The following is a 22,442-nucleotide window of genomic DNA, read 5'->3' as shown; positions in this document are numbered from 1 at the left end:
ATGTGGCTGTTGCACACACACAGAATAGACAAAGAACTTTTTCCCCCTCTTAGCAATTACAGATGGCAATTTGTAGCCAAGAGTTGGCTAGACAAGGAGGCTGGGGTTTGCTGAACAACAGAGAAGTTGCAGGGAGCATTGCAGGCCGTGATTTCTTTGACAGATTGCTGGGGCTGGCTGGAAAAGATCTCAGAAGTGCAGGGCAAGGTGAGGAGAGCACTCAGATATATTGAGCACAGGAGAATACGATCCTCTGGCAAACTGGAAGAGAAGAGGGAAATGCCCTGCTGCTGGGAAGGCACTGAATGCACAGACTGTACAGATGGCGCTAAGGAGTGTTCCTTTCAGCCATCTCCTACAAATAAACCACTGACTGCAGAAAGCCTCACTACCACGCAAAGACCTCCATTCCACCAGAACTGAGACACTGTGCTCTTCCAGGGATTAGGGAGGTCAGATTGCTCTGAGCCCAGGCACTGAGGTGAGCGTGCCAATCCCAGCCCTTCTCAACCCAAAGCCATGGATCAGATGGGTAACCTTTAAATGCATGGACTCCGTGCCACGCAGGCAGTGATTGCTCAAAGCAAACTGCCTAGCTGCTGCTGGCGCTGTACTATAATTGAGTTAACATACAAGGTCTATGTGGTGCCGATTGCTGCTGGCAGAGAACCAGCTCCGTCCCCCACCGCGAAGTCCCATTTAGTGGTGTTTCCCCGCAGGAAGCGCCTGTTTTACACTGATGGAAGCCATTACATTTTGTTTGTGTGAAGCATCATTAAACCTGTAATCACAGTTGCGGCCTCACAAAACTAGTCCATAAATTCATATAAAACTCCCATAAAGACTGACCTAGACAGCAATCACTTTCCCGCGTTGCCAAGCTGGGCCCAGTGCAAAATGGGAGCTCAGGTTCCAGCTTTACAGAAATACGGCAGAAACCACACAGATCAGACAAGAACCTCCTTTATGTGCCAGCAATGGTCAGAGACCCCCCGAGTTCTGAAAGGCCAGACCAGGTCAGTGATCCAACGGCAGCCATTTCAAAGCAATCCATATTGGGCGTTTCAGCGATGGTCCATCACCCTGAGAGGTCTGATCCAGGACTCTCACTGACTTCCCTGGGCTCTGGATAAGGCTCCAGCCTCGCAGGGTTTATGTTTTGGAGCTGGCAGGGCTTAGGTATCTTTAAGCTGACTCTGTGGGAAGAAGGGTTCCTCTAGCAACCACTTGTGGTCAGCTGGGGAATGGTATTGAAGCTGTATCCAACCATCCTCAACCAGAACCACCTATCCTGGAGCAAACCCCAGAGGATAACCACCACAAGACAAGCATGCGGTCACAAAATTAGAAGAATGGTAAAAAAAAACCTACGAGGTTAATGGGAGAGAAAAAATAATGCATCAGAGATGTACCCAGCAAAAGAGAGGGCAAATCCTAGGCACCGTGATAATATAAATAATAATATTAAACAGATATCTGATTACCATTTCTCCAATACTCTGACCAAAACCCATTGCATCTGACCATGTTTTAGGAATATTAATAACTATACCAGGCTTGCTGTTGTCTGCTATTGAGTAAAGACATAATGGTTTTCCAGTTTAAAAAAATCCCCAGAAACAATGTATCCTGAATGGGATAAGGAGGTTTATCTTTTAACATAACACCCTGCCCAGTGGATAAACACAATGGTGTTGTTGCATCATATCTGGCTAAAACTAGAAGTGATAAATTAGTTTTTGTCATTGTTAATATTGAATTGTCGGTATTTGGATGGTAATAGTTTAAGATAGGGCTGTCACATGCATGAGTTGATACAGGACTCACTGGGTCAAAGTCTCTAACCTGTGTTATGCAGGTCAGACTAGATGATCATGGCAGTCCCTTATGCCCTTAACATGAAGGAATACATCGCCCTGCTACAAGTCCCACTTAGGGCTTCTCTACGTCAAGTTTTAGTTCATGGCAAACTGGGGTGTGAATCTACCATGCACTAGCACACTTTGATCTAGCCCTCTTTGCAACAGGACTAGATCAAGGCACATTAACAAATGGTTAATGCGCATCAGCAGAGTCCACCTGGATAGTCAGTGTGTGGCAGGCTAATGCAGGGTAGATTCCCACCACACCTTGCTGAAAACTAAATGTTTGTATTGACAAGCCATTAGATGCCTTCTTCTCATCACTTACATTACAAGTAGATTCAGGTTATTTTTCTGCTCCCAAGTCCTCTGCCAATTTTTGTGGTTTTACAGTACAATTGGGTTTACAATCATATTTTCCTATTTTTTAAAAAATGTTTCCCTTCCCCCTTTTGTTGTGCTAGGGTTACCATACGTCCGGATTTTCCCGGACATGTCCGGCTTTTGGGGGCTCAAATCCCCGTCCGGGGGGAAATCCCCAAAAGCCGGGCATGTCCGGGAAAATCAGGAGGGCTCTTTGGCCGGTGCCGTGGGGCCGGGGGCATGGTGCCGAGCCCGGCCGGGCGCGCGGTGCCGGGCCGGGGTCGCAGTGCCGGTCCGGGGTGGGCGCGGGGCCGGGCGGGGAGCCGGGGGCGCGGTGACGGTCCGGGAGCCGGGGGGTCCGCGGGGCCGCGAGCCGGGGGGTCCGCTGGGCCGCGGAGTCCGCTGGGCCGGAAGGTCCGCGAGGCCGCGAGCCGGGGGGTCCGCGGGGCCGGGGGGTCCGCGGGGCCGGGGGTCCGCTGGGTCCGCTGGGCCGGGAGGTCCGCGGGGCCGCGAGCCGGGGGGTCTGCGGGGCCGGGGAGGTCCGCGGGGCCGCGAGCCGGGGGGTCCGCGGGGCCGCGAGCCGGGGGGTCCGCTGGTCCGCGGGGTCCGCGGGGCCGGGGGGTCCGCGGGGCCGCGAGCCGGGGGGGTCCGCGGGGCCGCGGGGCCGGGAGGTCCGCGGGGCCGCGGGGCCGTGGGGCCGGGGGGCCGCTGGGCCGGGAGGTCCGCGGGGCCGCGGGCCGGGGGAGCCGGGGGGTCCGCTGGGCCGGGGGGGCCGCGGGGCCGGGAGCCGGGGGGTCCGTGGGGCCGGGAGCCAGGGGGTCCGCTGGGCCGCACAACATAAGCAAACTGAAAGAACAGAGACCCATTTCTCCTAGTCTCTGTCAGTGAGAGGAATCGGAGGTACTACTTGTAATAAATGCGCAGCGAGAAGTATGACTATTAAGTTATCAATATCCTGCTGTGCTGAGCTCGGGAAAGTTTTATATCTGATTTTTATATGACTTTTAAACACCACCATAGTCCACAAAAATTCAGTTTTGCCATAACAAGTTCCTATTGCATGATACAGACACTGCATGGGCGATACACAGCTCTCTCCTAAAGAAACATGATGTCATTGCAGCTCTGCACTTTGGTGCTTTCTTTAGAGCAATTATAGGCCCATAATACAATGATCCCTCTCACACACAGTACGCTCCAAAGCCAGTAGCTCAGGAAAGGGGGGTTACTATCCAGGAGACTTGCCAAATTGAGAGCCCAAGTGGCTAAGATCCTCTGTCTGGGCTAATTCTGCATGGTGCTGAGTGCTCTGGCCCTAATCCAGCAATGCACACCTTTGCAGATGAGCAGTCCCATTGAAGTTAATGAGACTACTCATGTGCTTAAAGTGAGGCATGTGATTAAGTGCTTTGTTGAATCAGGGCCTCCAACTGCTGATATGTGTCTGCAACTTTAATTCCTTTTTTTTTTTTTTGGTAGAGGAATTTATAAAGCAAATTTCAAGCCACCGCACTTACATACATATAGCAAAAATAATATCTAACTCTTACATAGTGTTTTTCATCAGTGCATCTCAAAGCACTTTACAACAGAGGTCACCTCCATTTAACAGATGGGGGAACTGAGGCACAAGAAGGTGACATGACTTGCCCACAGTCACCCAGCAGGCCAGTGACAGAGACAGGAATGAAATCCATCTCTCGAGTCCCAATCCAGTGCTATAATGCTAGGTCCACTTCCCCTCAGGCAGCATAATGATCTCTAGGGTAGAATTTGGCAGCTAGACAGAACATTTAACAACAGTGCTGGAGGGAGTTGTTTTAGTCAAAATTCCAGGAAAACCCTTGCTTTTATGAAAAGTAGGAGGGGAGATTTAATGTCCACAAAGAGTAGAGAGGACTTTAGTCATTTGAAAGAGGTCTCACGTCTTAACTCATCTACTAGGTAAGCAAAAGAGCTGGTGGAATTTTTGTTTTCCTGTGGAAAATTTTAGCAAAAGAAAAAGAAATGTTAATTTTGTCAAATTTCAGCAGAAAATGTTGACTTTTCATTTGGTTTCTAGCAACCGCACATCAAAAAATTTCAGCCAAAAACTGAAAAAAGTGTCAAAAACTGCCCAAAACCCAGTTTCCAGTCAAAATGTTTCAGTTTGAAGCGTTTTGGTTTCGCCCTCACCCCACAAAATTGTCAAAACCCCAATTTTCCATCTAAAGAAACAAAGTTTCAGCAGAAGATTTTCAGCCAGCTTTAGTAAAGAGCTGTTAAGATTAAGTTAAACTAGCCACCATTGGAACTGTTTTGCCCACCCATAACTCGAGAGGGGCAGGGCCGGTGCTACCATTTAGGCAAACTAGGCGGTTGCCTAGGGCACCAAGATTTGGGGGCGCCAAAAAGCGGTGCCCCCAATTTTTTTTTAACATCGTTCCTACGCCCCCTCCCCGAGCACGTGGTTGCCGCTCCACTTCTCCCGCTTCCCAAGCTTGCAGCGCCAATCAGCTGTTTGCAAGCCTGGGAGGGGAGGAGAATTAGAGCAGGGGTGGTGTGCTCGTGGAGGAGGCGAAGCAGAGGTGAGCTGGGGTGGGGAGCTGCTGCATGGCTCCCCGGGGGGAGGGAACTGCTGCGGGGGGGGCACCTCAAGGTGGGGTAGGAAAGCTGCTGTGGGGGGGGGCGGGGCGCCTCAGTGCGGAGGGGGGGTGCGGGGAGCTGCCGCAGGGCTGGGGGGCGGGGAGCAAGATGGAAGTTTCGCCTAGGGCGCAAAACTTCCTTGCACCGGCCCTGGAGAGGGGAGAACAAGGCAGCTTTAACTTGAGAAAGACAAGGTAGGTGAGATAATATCTTTTATTAGACTGACTTTTGTTGGTGAAACTGACAAGCTTTCAATCTCCTGACATCACCTCCCTCATCTTGTCTCTCTCATATCCTGGGACCAGCCTGGCTACAACAACACTGCAAACAACAAAGGAAGATATTGTACGTAACTTGACCATTGCTATGCCCGATGCTATTCTAATAGGGCTGATTTGACAGATGTCACATTTCATATTGCTGGAAGGATCGTCTCTCGTTTGGCTTGTCTTTTTTTTTTTTTGCACATGAAAGTTTCCCAATCAGATCATAGATGTCTAAGTAATGCCTATATTTTAAAGAGGACTTGCTTAAATTGGATGGAAAATTCCTGTCCAGTTCTAGGTGAAATGTTTATGTAAACAGTATTGCCACCAGCCGTAGTAGTTTGCACATGGATGTATGATTTTAATATGGAGGTGTGGATACCACGTCCTATTCCATTCTGTTTGGGTTCACATATTATCCTGATCACACCACCACCTGAGTGCCTTCTAGAACTGCATGAAGTTACACACTGGTGATTACTGAACTGACTTTCTCTTCGCTTACACGGGTTTTATCCCTGTGCAATCCTGCTGACTTCAAGGGAGTTATTCCTGATTTACACCAGTGGGAAAGAGAGCAGACTCAAGCCCTCTCCATGCTTTATAACGGTACTGTCACGTGTTTTATGTTGGGGGGGGGGGAAATGAAGATGATCCTAGCTGTAGACTTCACAGCCCACCATCTCTCTCTTTCCACACCCTGATCTGAATAGCACTTCCTTAGGGAAAGCAACATGGATTTGAGTTGGAGAATTAATGGCAAAGAATATTCCGGCCTTTGATCAGCAGGATTGAAGAGGTGAGTACAGATTGCATCGCAGGAGAGAATGATTCCAAAGATACAGGCAAGGGCAGATTTATTGGAAATCACGGAAACTTGGGTGTGACCATGTCAGCATTACTCCCATGATTCCTGGAGTGTCACTGAAGTTGATGGGACTATGCATATGAGTAAGGAGCATTCACATGACAACATTGCAGGATCAAGACCAATGTATTGATTGCTTTGATGGGTCAGGAATCAGTGTATGAAAGGAGGTGATGCTGTTATACTTACAGGAAGGGTTGGTGTCTAGCAATGGATTGGCTTTTAAATGTGTGCGCCAACTTATTTTACTGGGGTGTGTTCTGTTGTTCTATTTGGACTGGGTGGTAGACAGGTTTGTGGGTGGAAAGGCAACAACTGTAGGCAGAGTGACAGCTAGAGCTGAGGTAGCATAAGCATTTCCATTCTAGGGCCCCTGATTCAGGAAAGCACTGTAAGTGTGAACTTAGACTCACTCATTTCACTGATAAGGGCTTTAGTGCTTTCCTGATTTGGTTCCCAACAGGACATTTTCAGTTATTCATCATCTCAATCTTTTACTTATAGGCTGAAATCCAGCACATTTGGTCTCAGTCTGGGAGTTTTGTGTTTTAAAAGTGTGAGGAGAAACTGTTCAGCCATTTTCCAGAATGAAACAAGGAAAAATGCACTTCCCACCCCCTGCCATTATGAAAACTGGGATTTTTCTAAACAGCTTTAGCTTGGTCCATACATCACAGGGATGTCTCCTACTAGTCTGGGAAACTGTTGTGCTTTTTCAAAGTTAGGAGAGTTTGAAAAGACACTTTGGGCGTATGCACTGATTTTTGTAACACATGCAACACATGTGCTTTCAATGTTCGACAGTCTCTGTGCCTGCTTCAGGAACTATTAACATAATGATCATTTATTACTTGTATTTTCATAGTCCCTAGAAGCCAGTCATGAACCAGGAGCCCCACTATGCTAGGCACTGTACAGACACAGAACAAAAAGTCAGTCCTGACATCAAAAAGTCCTTACAAGTAACAAACATACAAAACCCAGGACTGTATCATGGACAATCCACTTGCAAAAGAAAGGAGCTCAAGTGGCTCTATCACTCAGTCTAACCTCAGTGAAGGATGGATAGTTTTCCCCATTTTACAGACAGAGAAACCAAGGCACCAAGATTTGTGGTAGCATGAGAAATAGATTGCTGAAGTCCTGACACCCAGTCCTCTGCTCTAACCAATAGGCCATATTTAAATCTTGTGATCAGATTTCTTTTCTAGTGACTTGCTGGGACAGAGAAGCCAGATGTTCGCTTCATAGCAAAGGGCACATTCTGTTGTTCATCAGGTTACAAATGTCAAGCTAAAGGAAAGGATGGTTTCTTTTAGCACAAAAAGAGAGTTCCTTGCCCTTTTTCACTAGCAGACACCCCCGTCACTGAGAGCTGTTGGCTAGGGTTACCATATTTTGTGCCTCCCAAAGGAGGACACTCCACGGGGGCCCGGCCCCGCCCCCAGCCCCGCCCCAACTCCGCCCCCTCCCCAAAGTCTCCGCCCCCTCCCCTGCTTCCCGCGAACATTTGAGTCGCGGGAAGCCTGAAGCAGGTAAGGGGGAGTGTGGGGGGAGGAGGAGGCGCGGTCCAGGCTGTCCCCGGCCCTGGGGTGCCGACCCCGGCCCACCACCGCCGGCCCGGCCTGGCACCGCCGGCCCGGCCCTCGAGTCCCCGGCCCGGCTGGCGCCCCCGATCCCCCCACCGGAGGCCCCGGCCCGGCCGACCCGACTGGCCCCGGCCCCGCCGGAGGCCCCGGCCCGGCCGACCCGACCCGACCGGCCCCGCCGGAGGCCCCGGCCCGGCCGACCCGACCCGACCGGCCCCGCCGGAGGCCCCGGCCCGGCCGACCCGACCCGACCGGCCCCGCCGGAGGCCCCGGCCCGGCCGACCCGACCCGACCGGCCCCGCCGGAGGCCCCGGCCCGGCCGACCCGACCCGACCCGGCCCCGCCGGAGGCTCCAGCCCGGCCGACCCGACCCGACCGGCCCCGCCGGAGGCCCCGGCCCAGCCGACCCGACCCGACCGGCCCCGCCGGAGGCCCCGGCCCGGCCGACCCGACCCGACCCGGCCCCGCCGGAGGCTCCAGCCCGGCCGACCCGACCCGACCGGCCCCGCCGGAGGCCCCGGCCCGGCCGACCCGACCCAACCCGGCCCCGCCGGAGGCCCCGGCCCGGCCGACCCGACCCGACCCGGCCCCGCCGGAGGCCCCGGCCCGGCCGACCCAGCCCGACTGGACCCGGCCCTGCCGGAGGCCCCGGCCCGGCCGACCCGACCCGGCCCCGCCGGAGGCCCCGGCCCGGCCGACCCGACCCGGCCCCGCCGGAGGCCCCGAGTGCCCAGCCCCGGAGCCCCCGGCCAGGCACCGCACCGCGGGCCCGGCCCGAGCCCCCGGCCCGATCCCCGAGCACCCGCACCGCCGGCCGGCATGTCCCGATTTTCCCGGACATGTCCGGCTTTTTGGGCTTTCCCCCCGGACGGGGATTTGGAGCCCAAAAAGCCGGACATGTCCGGGAAAATCCGGACGTATGGTAACCCTACTGTTGGCACACTCTGATTTAATCACAACACTGTCATCACTACATAGATTTGATTGTACATTACATAGCCAAAACTCATTTAGCTTTTCAACAGACTGTAGCTCCAGCAGCTAAGTGCTGCATGTAAGCCTTGTGCTTCGACCCTCTAGGAGGCTAATGCATACTGCCAACTGCTCTTAAGGATCATGGACAGAGTCCTGGCATCACCAGTTGGTTGGGGAATAGCAAACTTAATGAGAAAGAGACCCACATTTCAATTCACCACATACGCAAGGGTGGCTTTGCAGAGGAAAAAACAGAAGTATGGTGTTTGTGTCTGACCTTACAGAACAGAACTCCATGGCATACTGCACAGCTAAATGCAGATGGCCTGGAAGCAGCATTGACTTTATAGCAATAAAAAAATTACCTAGGAAATTAACACAGGTAGAAATAGTCTATCTTCTAGTAGTCAGAGAACAAGCCTGGGGAACGGGACACCTGGGTTCTCTAGTCCTGGCTCTGACAATGACTTCTTGTGTGAATTTGGGCAAGTCGCTCAACCACCTTGTGCCTCAGTTTCTCCATCTTTAAAATGGGGATAATGACGCTGACCTCTCTTGGTGGGGGGGGAGTGAGTCTTTGGCATTGCTAACAATAAATATAACCAAGTCTCCTGCTTTCCCATACTTATGCTTCCCACTAGATCCTCACTTTCTATTAAAAAGAGTAACTTTATGCAAAATATTTAATATAAGCAGTGCTGCCAATAGTCACACCACTTTCTATTCAGGCTTTTATGCTGCAACTATCACCATGGTGTCTAAGTGCAAACAAAATTCACTCTGGAACTTCTGGAGTTTTGCGAATTTAAATTCTCCACCTCACAACTCCATCAATGAGAATCCAGCAGATTTCCAGCAGTTACCCTAGGGTCATGTCTGTACTGCTGGACCTATTCCCTATCTAGTTTCTGGCCAGCTCACTCATGCAAAATACTTCCCACCACACATCTGCTTTTACCTCTGCTGAACTGAACACAGTGACTGGATATCTTTGTTTCAGAGGAACTAAAATCTTTTTTTTGTTTAAAGTTTCTTTAACTTTCTGCTGCTTGCCCACAGGCCAGTGTAATTTAGCTGTGAGCCAATTATCAAACAAGACAATAATATTATAATGGGAATTGGTTAATATACATCATTAATAGCAAAGTGCCTGCTTTCATTGCAGGGGGAAAAAAGTTATGTTGCTATGAGCAGTTTTAAAATGAATATGAGATTCCACACTTCCCTTGTGCATTTAATGGCATGCTAATTTACATTTTAATTACTTCCTAAGAAATCAAAGCATTTGTTGACAGTAGAACATAATGTCAACTTCACGGTGCACTGTTGGTGGATGCTTAATGAACTTAATTAGATAATTAGTTATGTTAATTATCCTTCTATTACGAAGATAAAGATGCTACACAAATGATGCACTTTGCAAAGAAATTTCATAATTATATGTTTGCTTGTTTTATCTTGGTTTGAAATAACTGAGGAAAGGCCAAACAGAGTGACTGGTATGAAAAATATTTGCTTTAAAGTGTTTTTGTTTCATCTATCCCCATCATCAGTTCACACACTTTGTAGGCTGCTATAATCAACAGGTTCCTTCTGCCTCTCTAATGTTCTGTAGAAATCAGCAGGTTCTCCATTTCAGTTCAAATCCCCTCCGCCCCACATCTAACAGTATTTCTCTCTTTGCTTGAGCACCTATATAGCTTACTGCTCAGAACAGGCAGTCTCTTTTTCTGCGGTGGTGTCTCCAACACTGTTCGGGAAGTGGGGTGCAAACATCAACCTTAATTTCCAATCCAGAGAGGAGGAAGGACAGGCTTATGGTGAAGAAATCCCGACTTGGGATTCAGGATAGCTGGGTTCAAGGCGGGTTCTGCCACTGTGTAACCCCGAGAAAGCTCCAGGGTCTTTCTATGCCTCATTTCCCCCACCTGTGCAATGGAACTAACACTCCGCTGCCTAGCAGGGTGTTGTGAGGCTGTAGTGATGGGGGCATATAGGTACCTAGCCAGAGGGACTGTAAAGAATATAGGTGTCCTAGTTAAGGCTGTGCAATCTCACTGAAATCAGGGGGCCCTGTTCTACCCTCAGTCACAACCCTGCCCTGCCACCACCATTTGTGGGTTTAATGCAAGTGCTGATTACATTCTGTTGAATGTTAGGATCTAGCAGTCAGATTGAGGGATGTTGGGTCATTGACCACACAGCCACGAAAGGGGTCTGAGGAGGGGCTGCACACTCTGCTGGCTTCTCCCAGCATGCTAGAGACAGGATCCCCACTATGCTGCTTCTGCTGCATTTGCTGAGTGACTTCAATACTAGACTCCCCAAGAAGAAATACTGTGCCTGACCCCATATACAAGAGTCCAAGATGAGTGAAGACTCTTTGCACCCTCTGTTCACCTCAAGCTCCCACAGTGGCCGAGGCACAATCTGGCCCTCTCTACAGATGCAGTTTGGTTGCGCTACGTCCATATGCCAAAGCAATTTTGCACCTTCCCATGTAAGAGACTAAAAAATGACCAGAAAACTAGTCTGTTGTTTCTGCTCTCGCTGTGTAAATAGCCCAGGCTCAGCTTAAGGTTTTTATTCTGTAGTTCAGAGTTAAAAAGATTTATTTTTTCCCCAGCCCCTCAAGGCATCTGTGCCTTGGAGAAAAAAAAAAGAACATACACACTGAACTAGATAAAGAATAAAGAACCCACTACAATTGTCTCTGGCAGGCCATGCAGTTTGTTAAAGGAGCCAAACAAAATTAATCAGCCAACATTAACCCTAAAATCAAATATAAATATAACCCTGGTACTCCTTCCCCCAACAGCAAAATCCTGCGCAAGCAGATGTGCTGAGGGTCAATAGACTGGCTGGCAGATCAGAACTCTGCAGGACCAAGCATGAGAGCCCTCGGGGCAGATAAGTTCTCATCCAACTCTCCCCTCTGAGATGGCTCTGAAAGGCAGGAATGGAGCTAGACATGGGAAAATCCTTCCACCTCTGCCAGCTGACAGATCTCAAAGAATCGCATGGCTTGGCACAGCGCTCCTGTGGCTCCTGCATGGTTATTCAGGCTTCCAAGTAGGAAAAATGGAGCAATTACCAGACTGTGCTCATTCTCTCCCTCCTCCCACAAACACCATCAATCGGCTTTGCAGACTCTTCTTTAACCCTGCAGAACGTTCTGCAACAAATGCATGGGGGGTGGGGAGCTAGTGGGCAGAGCTGGGGCATGAATGAGAGAGCTCTGCCCATTAGAGTACCCACTGATAAACAGCCCGGAAGTGGGGATGGGGGTTGGATTCATTGTTTGTAAAGCACTTTGAGATCCTGGGGTGAAAGGTGCAGCAGGAATGGAGAGCCAGATCCTCAGCTGCTGTAAATCAACCCAGCTCAATGGATTAGGATTCTTTTGTGAACAATTTTTTTGGGGGGGGGGGAAGTTATTAGAAATATATTATTATTCACATCAAATATGGGTACTTCTCCACCTTCCATTAGCTACATTCTGGGGAGCAGAGGAATAAATTTAATAACCCAACCAGAGCCCTTCCGTCTCTGGTTTCTGTGAGGTAAATCCTGAGGTCCTCACTGAGTTTTTACTGACTCAGGAAAATTTCCCCTTGATTCCAACAGGACTTTTGCTCAATTAGGGTCCACAGAACTTAGCCCTGAGTAAAAAGAAACAGGAATTTTGTACTTGGCACTAGGATGTTTGGGTTTTAAGGGTTTTTTCCTTACTATTTAACCAGTGGTCCTATCTTATCTTACTGTGACGGGGTTTGCTTACCCCACACTAGCCCAAACAGGGTTAAGCCCATGTTATTCACAGTGGAAGTCCCCCCTCCCTGGCAAGACTGGGCATGCACCAAGTGCTCTAGTAGTATAAAGGGAAGGAGCCCAGCTCATTCTGGGCTGGAGGCTGCAGGGGAAGGACCTACCTGGGAAGCTCCTGTGGAGGGCCGGCCACAGCCCGTGACTGCACTGGGAATCGAAACCACCCACGACCTGCCTGCACCCCGGCGACTGGAGGAACCCTTGGAGATGACTGGCCCCGCCAAACACTGAGGACCCAACATCTCATGGGAAACCCCAACACAGACTCTGGTAGGAAGTGACCCAGGGAGGGTGATGGAGTTATACCTCCCCCCCGGGGAAACTCAGCGTGTTTTGGTAGGACCCCCTCCTGCTGAGTCAGTGGCAAGCTGCTACGACACTGTTAGGGCCCTGGGTTGGGGCCTGGTGGAGTTGGGTGGGCCCAGGCCCCCCTACTCGGCTGCTAGGCCACGCTGCCCTGCGCCAACGGGTGGCTGTATAGAGTCTGGCCACTAGGCCATGCTGCTGTGCATCAAAGGGCGGTGCTACAGACTCGGTTGCTAGGCCACGCTGCCCTGCACTAAAGGGGGAGGGATAGCTCAGTGGTTTGAGCATTGGCCTGCTAAACCGAGGGTTGTAAGTTCAATCCTTGAGGGGGCCACTTAGGGATCTGGGGCAAAATCAGTACTTGGTCCTGCTAGTGAAGGCAGGGGGCTGGACTCAATGACCTTCCAGTTCTATGAGATAGGTACATCTCCATATATTTATTATTATTTATAGACTTCGGCCATTAGGCCCCACTGCCCTGCATCAAAGGGCTGCTTTATAGACTGTGACTGATAGGCCATGCTGCCCTGACCCTAGGGGCTTGGACCGTCACACTTACCTTAGGGTTTCATACTGCCACCCCCCACCACAGTATCTGAGTGGCTTCCACATAAAACCAACAAGGCTCCATGGACTCCCTGGCCCTTCTCCCTTTTCAAGGTCAAAAGTGCTTGGGGTGGAGATGGTTGTTCTAAGATTTTTCCCCAAGCAAGACAGGACAATATGTGAAGGCCAATCCCATTACAGTACATCTTGGAACAACCAGAGTCATTAAAGAAAGATAAGAAAATTTAAAGTTTATGACCAACATTGTCAAACTGAGGTGCCTAAAGGTAGCCACCTACATAAAAGTGGCTTGGTTTTCACAGCTGCTAAGCACCCCCAGCAGCCACTAAAATTGAGAAGTTGCAAACGCTCAGCACCTTCTGAAAATAGGTCACTTTTATTTAGTGGCTAAATGTGGAGTTCAAAGCATAACTTTAGGTGGCCATTTAAAAAAAAAGCCCTAAATTTGAAAACATTGGCCACAGGTACCACCGACAAGACTGACAGGTTCGTGAACAATAGGCTTGGAATATGGAGAGTTTGATCTCAGGTTTTATTTCCCCTTCATAAATACAATGTAATCCTCTTGATTCGGACCCCCTGGGTGAGGACCTGACATCCTGACCAATTAGCTCTACTGATTAAGAGAAGAATCTGATCTTTTCAAGCAGCATGAAAAGACATTAAACAATGCACAATATAGCACTGAAAACAAATGCAAGGACACAAGTGAGAATCCCTACATGTCATCCCCCTTTTTCCTTCTCCATAGACTTTATTTGGCAATAGGGAGAGAAGAGCAGAGGTCAAAATTTGATACCAAGATCAATTCCACGTAACCCTAGGCACTGCCAGTAGGCTGCCCACTAAGCAACATTTCCATATGGTCCCAACTTGGCAGCAGGTATTTCCCATTCATTCATATTTAGCTAAACCAGTTCTGGAAACTGTACCAAAGCAGCAGCCATCCCGACCAAAGACCAACTCCTGTCCACCCTTACTCACGTGAGCAGTGCCACTGAAGGAGAGAGATGGATCTGGCCCCATGAGTTATATTATATCTGCAACTAAACCATGGGCTCCATCCACTGATGTTAAAGGGAACTTTGCCAATGAGCTCCACGGGGTGAGATTGCCAAAAGCACCTATGTGAGTTGGGAACACGACTGCCAATGTGATCTCTGTTCCTAACTCACTTAGGCACTTCTGAAGATCTCCCCCCTATACTCTATGAATGGATTCTATATAGAGGGACTGTTGCAGGCTGCAGAGAAGCTTGGAGATCCATTTTCTCGTCTCTCAAGTAGGTCTGGCTGAAAGGTGCTGTTAACTCTCGCGAAGAGAAGTTGGAGGGAAAAGAACATTTGGAATTGTCATTTTGTGTCTCAATGCGAGGAACAATTTGTCAGTGCTGCAGAGCTGTCAGTCGCTGACATGATAAGGAATAGCACCGAATGAGTAATGTTTCCTCCAACCCAGCTCCTTTAATTACAAGCCTCTCCCTTGCAGAAGAGAGACAGAAGATGCAGAAACACCAATTTCATGCACTTGTGCCTGAATAATGTCTCCATGCTGCCTTTTCCAGATGGCAACCTTTTCACTGGAGGAACTAATGATGTGGGCATATTTAGGGAAAAACCAATAACGGAGTCTTTAACCTTCAACAGCAAAAAGCATGTTGTACAAAATGTTCCTTGGGATACATTAACAAATATCAATTACATTGCTCACTGAGGTGTAATCAGCTGTAATAATCAAAATTAATTTTAAAAAATAATTAAACAGACCCCAGGGCAAATAGTCGGTGCTCTGGCAGCATGACATCACATGCTACATGTGTACCTGGGAAGAAGTTGCTCGCTCTGTAACCGACAAAGATCTTAAGCAATGAGTAGGACGTTATTCAGAGAAACCTTGGTAAGCGCTGTGGTTATGAGAGCCACCATCTTGGCCGACACAATGGGGACTGAACCGGGGACCCCCCCACAAATAAAAGCATAAGGAGGTGCAGTTTGACCTAAGGAGCCCAGGCACCTCAGCTGGGGCTATAACAGAGCCATCTCCTCTGCCAATCAGCAAGGGAGGGTGGAGACCGGTAACACACTCACCAGTGGATTAAATCCAGGATCCTCGAGGCTGGGACGCATTGCCCAGGATACCCTACCAGTGCACTGCACCCTGCCCTGCAACAGTCTCCGCCGCTCTAGGCCGAGGGCTGTTTAAGAAGGGCCTGCTAACAGCCGCTAACCTGTGCTCTTTATTGGTGGTATGGACAAGTGTCCACTAGGTGCTTGGAGGAAGCCATGATCCCATTATTGTTTCTCAGCCAGAGAGGATAGGAATACTCTGCTAACATGGTCCGATCCCAACTAATCCAGACTCACTCCTCTTGGGGAGCTGCATGGACAGTCTGGCTGTCCTTGTCTTTCCCTGAGAACAGCTGTGGAGCTGGTGGGGCAGTGACATGCATCCCCTCTGGCCCCATGCCTGGTATACACACTCCTCCTCCCAGCCTACCTAGTCCCCGAGGAGGGGCCTCCAGCATGGGCAGAGGAGGAGAGGATAGTGCCATGGAGGCAGCTGATGGGGGCCGGGGGGTGGGCGTACCATGTCAGAGAGATGGGGTCCACACAGTGATCTAAGCCAAAAGTAGCAGCAACACCTGGGAATGCCTCACCCCTCTCTTCACTGGGAGAGTGCAATGTTCTATTTTTATTTTCTGCAATTAGGCCTCCATGCAGCAAGGTGTGTAAGCACATGCCTAACTTTAAACCCACTGGGACTAATCACAGGCTTAAATTTAGGTGTGTGATTAAGCGTCTTGGTAAATGAAAGCCCTACTTGATTAAAAGCCTTTTAATAAAGAGATGTTTCCAACAAATGAGATTGGAACCAAGCCTGCTAAGATTAAAGGAGAGCCTAGAGGTCAACTACAAGACCTGGGCTTAAAGCTGGGTGAGGTTCTCTGGCCTCTTCTATGCAGAAGGTCAGACAAAATCATCATGATGGTCATTTCTAGCCCGAACATCTATGAAAGGAAGCTTAATGGTAATACAGATACCTATAATTACTACTATACTTATCCCTATAATGATATAATTACTAATGTGATTCGTATGCGAACATCCCAGGCAACCTTAGCTGATGCCTCCTGAACCCAGCCATCCTTAATGGTATCCTCTCAAGGCTTCCGAGTGGGTGGTGTATGCAAATAATAGGGAAATAGAAGTTACCTCAGATTTGCACACTGTTTCCTTTACATTCTTGCCAGGCATCAACCTCATAGCCGAAGACAAGCTTTCGCTCCAGGAACTGGGTTTGCTGTGGGACTGGGCTGGCATTGCTTTACTTTGGAGAGTCTTCTTCTCGGATGCTGTAGACCAGAAAATAAAATGCTTAGGAAGGAAAGGTGGAACCAGGTCTTGAGCATGAGTGGCAGGCTGGCATCTGCATGGGACATGACCCAGTACCATGGTGGAAACTCCGTGTGCTTTGTCCCTGTTCTATCCCACTCACTCATCAGCATGTGCTTCTCAGGCCCTGTAGCCGATGGACCATGTACTACCTCAGACCACACACTGTACAATTCTGTGGCCAAACGCGGTTGCAACCAGCTTCTACTACAAAGCCCTGTTTTAGTATCTCCATAAGCTTGGCTAGGGTAAGCCCCACCTCATCCCCACCAACCCACCTGTACTACTTTCTTTCTAACAAAACTAATGGGGTCCAATGTACCCCGGGCATAAACTCATTGACCTCAAGAGAATGACACTGGAGGCAAATTAACCCAACATCTCCAAGTGTCGTCCTCTGGGGAGATGGGACGCACCATCAGGAAATCCCTTAGAAGAGCTTCTCAGGCTTTTCAAATACTGCAACGAATGTCAGGAATCATGGGGTCATTCATTTGCAGAGAAGCTCACGCTGCTTATCTCCAAATGTCTGTGGGTGAGATTTGTATGGGGCTCTACTCAGCCCTTACTCAGTTTATATTCAGTCTGGTACTTATTCCTGGAGGTGTAAGATCCCCTGGGGATGGGCAGCAATGGTAGCTTTGTGCCTTTGGGATTGTGGGCTGCTTCAGGAGGCCAAAATGGCCCCGGCATAAATTAGAGCAGCCCTATGAATGCTCTAATGGACAGCAGCTTCCTAACAGCTGCTCTTCAATCTGGAATGGCCCAGAATCACTGCAGTGGTATATGCTGCCAAGGCTCCTCTCTGGCCCTGGCATGCCCATTTCTGAGGAGCCCTATGCTGTGTGGTTACACCAGGGGAATCCTCTTCCAGCCCCTTGTGGCACCAAGTCAGTCCCTGTACATCACCAGAGCAGTGTAAAGGGGCTAGTGTGTGGGACAGAATCCTTCCCTCAAACTCTGGAGTTGGACTGAAGAAAAAAAAAAAAGAGTGAGGACCCAAGTTATCTGGCCTGTGATGTGCAATGGGAGACTATAACTGAGGCGTCAGCATCCTTCCATTAATCGGGATGCTTCCTGCAATGCTTTTGCTCGCTGAGGTAAGTGTTCCATTAAAGAACAGAGACCTATGAAGTGCTGCCAAGCCTTCGTCATCATCTCTTCCCACAGAGGAGTGATCTCCGCTATCTTCACTTCCTTCTCTCTGTCTCCCGGCTTCACAGAGAGATCCATCTTGTAGGTGTCCTCCAGGACCTGCCACCTCTGGGAAATGAGCTGCTTCCAGATGACTTTGACTGTTTTCAGAATCTCTTGCTGAACTAGAAAGCAAAGAGTTGTCAATGAGGAATGACCTTCTGTTTGAGAATGTGAAGTCAGCAGCACAGGAGCCAAAAGTGTGTCTCCGTTATACTGGTGCCAGTCTGGAGTGACTCTATTGAAGCCACTGGAGTTACTCTAGATTATCACCATTTTGTGCACTATCTGCAAAGGCCTCTTAGCTTCACTACTGACTCCCTTATGGAAAAACAACAGGACCTTTCTTCCTCCATATCCAACACTCCAAATACCAGTGGGAGTCATGCATTGCTCTGGATAAGCACCTGATCAGCTGTCTGTGAACATTTAACATTTTATGTATAACATTTAAAGCACGTACAGGACGTTTTTAATCCTTGAGACAGCGTCAGTAGAAACCCTGGCAGGATGTGAGCCACACATCAGGGACAGTAAAACGGTTGTGACCATTGTGACTGGATGTTCTACATGGAGATGCAGAGCTATTTTGCTGACTCTCTCTGGAAACCAGACCAATTGGATCACAGCAGGAATATAAAAAATTGAGCATCTCTCTAAGGCAAAGGAGAACTCAGGGGAGAGTTAAAGTTCAGCAGGGAAAAATCCTAGAAATAGCCAGCTCTAAAGGGAAGTCAGGCTAGGGTTTATGTTTGTGGTTATCTAAAAATAACAGGAAACCCCAAAAGGGTGTGTATGGTTGGGTATAGTTTGGACAATAACCTCTGCTGTGAGTGCTCTGTGGAGAGCAGAGATAGCTTACACCGCCTTAAAGAGAAGCTGGAGTAAGTGAGCTAAAATAACCCCTTGTGAAATTTCCTGATATAACAAGTGCTAGACCAAGGTAGAAATTGCCGAGTGTCCTGCTCTCCCAGTTGGCTGGGCTGCCAGACTGCTGGTGCCACAAATGCTGTCACTTTTCAGGAACAACAGCAGCTGACTGCAGGAGGCTCAGAAATGTCAATTTTAATTAAAAGCTTAATTTCCCAGCGCAGGCCCTTTCCCGCCCCTGTGCTGGAAGAGGGGTGACTCGCGGTGGGAGGCTCCGTGAGCTGCTGCGCTGAGCAGAATGAGAGTGGCAGCTCTCTTAGAACAGAGAGCCTTTTAAAGTAAAGTAAATTGCACTGAAAATCTGCTTCAAATCCCCAATTCAGCGCAGCAGCCCACGGAGTCGAGTCGCTCCTCTCCCAGCAGAGGGGCGGGAAAGGGGCTGCGCTGGGAAATGAAGCTTTTAATTAAAATTGGACTATCTGAGCCTCCTGCTGTCAGCTGCCATTGTTTCTGCAAAGTGACAGCATTTGTGGCACCACCAATCCTCACAGGGGCTTATGTACTATAGAAGGCTTATTGTACCCATTTCACAGATGGTGAAACTGAGGCACAGTGAGACTGCCCAGCACCACAGCAGATTTCAGGATCAGAACTGGAACTAGGACTGTGGAGATATTAGCACCCACTATCATTCTCTGACCACCACATCACAGCTCCCTCTGTCCTCTGAGGTAGCTGTTAAACAGCAAAATATCATGTTATTTCCATTGTTGCATGCAGTGTTGCTGTAGCTGTGTTGGTCCCAAAGTATTAGAGAGACATCTTGTCTTTCCTATTTCCAAGCACTTGTCTAAGTTGCTTGGAAGGTCTCTTTAGACCCGTTCCTTGTCGTGCTCCTCTGAGGATAGTGAATTCCTTGGGTCATACGTTACCGTCGCCTGGAGCAGGGTGACTGTCCCCTCTCCCCTTCTCCTCTTCACTCGGGGCCAGGAAAATTTGGCGATAGGAAGGCAGTGTTGGTTTTGCATCCACTCCAAACCCTTCTGGATAGCTGGAGAAAACAGAACAACAGGCGGCATGAGAAACCCAGACACCTTCAGCATCCCATCAACACGAGGAAAATGAACACTGCACACTCCAAGGATTTCCACCTAACCTCTTATGTTTTATTTACTCAAAAGCCAATATTCTCCACCCTCTGTACCTACAATAATCAGAGCCCACAGCACTTTCTATTTGTAGCTCTCAAAGCACTTTACAATGGAGGTCAATAGCATTAGTCTAATTTTACAGATGGGGAAACTGAGGCACACAGCGGCACAGTGATTGGACCAACATCACCTAGCATGCTAATGGCTAAGCTGGGAATAGAGCCCAGATCCCCAAAGTCCCAGTCCAGTGCTCTACCCATTAGGCCACATTGCCTCCCGTCCTGTACTTAAGGTAGGCGGCACAATCACTACAGAGCCACAACTGAGCTTCTGATGACTGATAATGGCCCAATAGTGTTTGCCACCATCACACTGATCGCTCTCTCTTGTGAGCTATATACCCCTTTCCCCCACCCTTCATCTGTCCTGTTTATTTAGACTGTCAGTTCTTTGCAGCAAGGACTGTCTACTGCTCTGTGTCTGTACAGTACTTAGCACAATGGGTCCCTGCTCTTGGTTGATCCATAGCGAAGACCTAGTAAACGTGGTTGACAATAGTAATGATGGTGCTACCACCAAAAGTGCTGAGACTGTAACAAACAAGCCTTTGGGTTAAAAAATGAACTAGATAAATTCATGGAGGATAGGTCCATCAATGGCTATTAGCCAGGATGGGCAGGGATGGTGTCCCTAGCCTCTGTTTGCCAGAAGCTGGGAATGGGCAACAGAGGATGGATCACTTGATGATTACCTGTTCTGTTCCCTCTGGGGAACCTGGCATTGGCTGCTGTTGGAAGACAGGATACTGGGCTAAATGGACCTTTGGTTTGACCCAGCATGACCGTTCTTATGTTCTTAAACTTTTTTGGAGTGAGTTTACCACAGTATGGGGTAGAAGGAGGCAGGAAATTCAGAGGTAAGGTGACAGTTAAAAGAAATCCAACCATGGTAAAGTAAGAAATGGACAGTTAATGCATATGAACAACCTTAACTCTGCCTTGTAGTGATGCCATAAACAGAAGAATAATGGGGAAAAAAATCTGATCTCTGTCTAAAAATCAGTTTAATTTAATGTGGGTCCACAAACACTACAATGCCCTAATCATAGTGGTATGTTATTGGATGGCATAACTTCAGGGCAGACTTAAGTCTGTTTTGGTGTCTTATGTAGGCATTTCTTATACTTACCTTTACATCTTTGGATTACTTTTAACAGTAACCCTGAATTTCCTGGGTTTGTTGTGCCTGGTTTTAGGATAATTGCAGTGTTGTTATAATGTTTTTTACCTTTACATTACTGCTACATACTCTCAACCTTAACTCCATCTTAACATTTTTTTATTAGGAATTATCAAATTGGAATAAGAACAAAAACAGATCTGGAAAAGCCATGTAGAAAAGTGGCCCACCTCAAATGTTCTATTGTTTCACTGGATTCAGTTTATATAGGATACACTAAATGGATTCCTAAACCTCTACAGAGCACAGAAAGTGACTAGTTCTAGCACCATTCTGATGAATAAAGAAATGCCAAGCACTTGCTTCTTTTGCCAAAAAGACTCTAAAGTTACTCTGCAACTAAAGTCAGTAAGAATTCCTTGGGTACATCACCTGTGAGAAAAGTCAACATGCTGGAGGGGGGAATCCTAGCACCGCTGAAGTCATCAGCAAAACTCCCATTGATTTCAACAGTCAGGACTTTATCTCCAGTGTCCAAGAAGCAATAATAATAGCAATGAACTCAGAGATGCTTTAAAAGACTCATGCATTGGCTTTACTTGCTTTAAATCTAGCAGCACAGGAACTGCCATGCTGGAGCAGAATGGTCCATCTGAGTCCTCCGTCTCCAAAATTAACCAGGAACAGATTCCCCCAGAGATTGGCCACCTATATGCACGTATAATGCATCTGAATAACAGTATTATATCATGGGGAGAAACTATTTCCAGACTCCCATCTGGTAAGGAGTTCATAGGTCAATCCCAATAAAATCAATCCAAGATCATGCAACTGCAGCTGTTCTTCTCATCAGCAGAGGCCAATTGTAATCTGAACATTGCTGGGAATGCCCAGCAGATGCAAAAAAAGCTCATAAAAATCCAATTCACAGTAGCAGTTAAAGAATCTCTGTTATACAGTCTACAGGGTAGTCCCTGTTTTCCCTCAGGAGCTTTCACCGATTCCTCAGCTATCTAATCCTGTTTTGCCTACTAAACAATTGCTTCAATATTATCCTGCAGCATTGACCTCCTCAGGTTAACAGTATTTGGGGGGGGGGGCATTTCCTTTCATCTGGCTTTTGTTGTGGTCCCTTTAAATTCCATCCATACCTCCTGAGGCCCCCTTCTGTGTGCAGAATTCTTGAGGATACAACCACTGCAGTAGTCTGCTTTTCTGCAGTTCACAAGAAGCAGCATGATCTAATGGTCAGAGTGAGGGATGAGTCAGGACAAGGACTCACTGTATGACCTGGAGCAAATCACTTTACATCTCTGTGCATATTCCTCACCTGTCACATGGAGTGGCAATGCATTGGTACCATTGTAAATGTGCTTTGAGATGCTCAGGGGTAGGGTGCTGCAGTGG

The 22,442-nt window shown here is 48.6% G+C and overlaps 1 protein-coding gene across 2 annotated transcripts in view; it reads right to left on the bottom strand.

Moving 5' to 3' along the window:
• Nucleotides 1-22,442, bottom strand: part of WDFY4 (WDFY family member 4) — a 238,334-nt gene that overhangs the window by 96,169 nt on the left and 119,723 nt on the right. For both annotated transcript variants that reach the window (XM_054035179.1, XM_054035178.1), the window contains exons 37-39: nucleotides 19,638-19,756; nucleotides 17,769-17,960; nucleotides 16,462-16,601 (exon numbers count right to left, since the gene is read on the bottom strand). In XM_054035179.1, coding sequence (XP_053891154.1) covers nucleotides 16,462-16,601; nucleotides 17,769-17,960; nucleotides 19,638-19,756 — 451 coding nt within the window. The remainder of the gene's footprint in view (nucleotides 1-16,461; nucleotides 16,602-17,768; nucleotides 17,961-19,637; nucleotides 19,757-22,442) is intronic.

Source organism: Malaclemys terrapin, chromosome 7, assembly GCF_027887155.1.
Source record: "Malaclemys terrapin pileata isolate rMalTer1 chromosome 7, rMalTer1.hap1, whole genome shotgun sequence".
Classification (NCBI taxonomy): domain Eukaryota; kingdom Metazoa; phylum Chordata; order Testudines; family Emydidae; genus Malaclemys; species Malaclemys terrapin.
The sequence above is the reverse complement of the archived record's forward strand: the minus strand, read 5'-3'. Positions and strand labels throughout refer to the sequence as shown.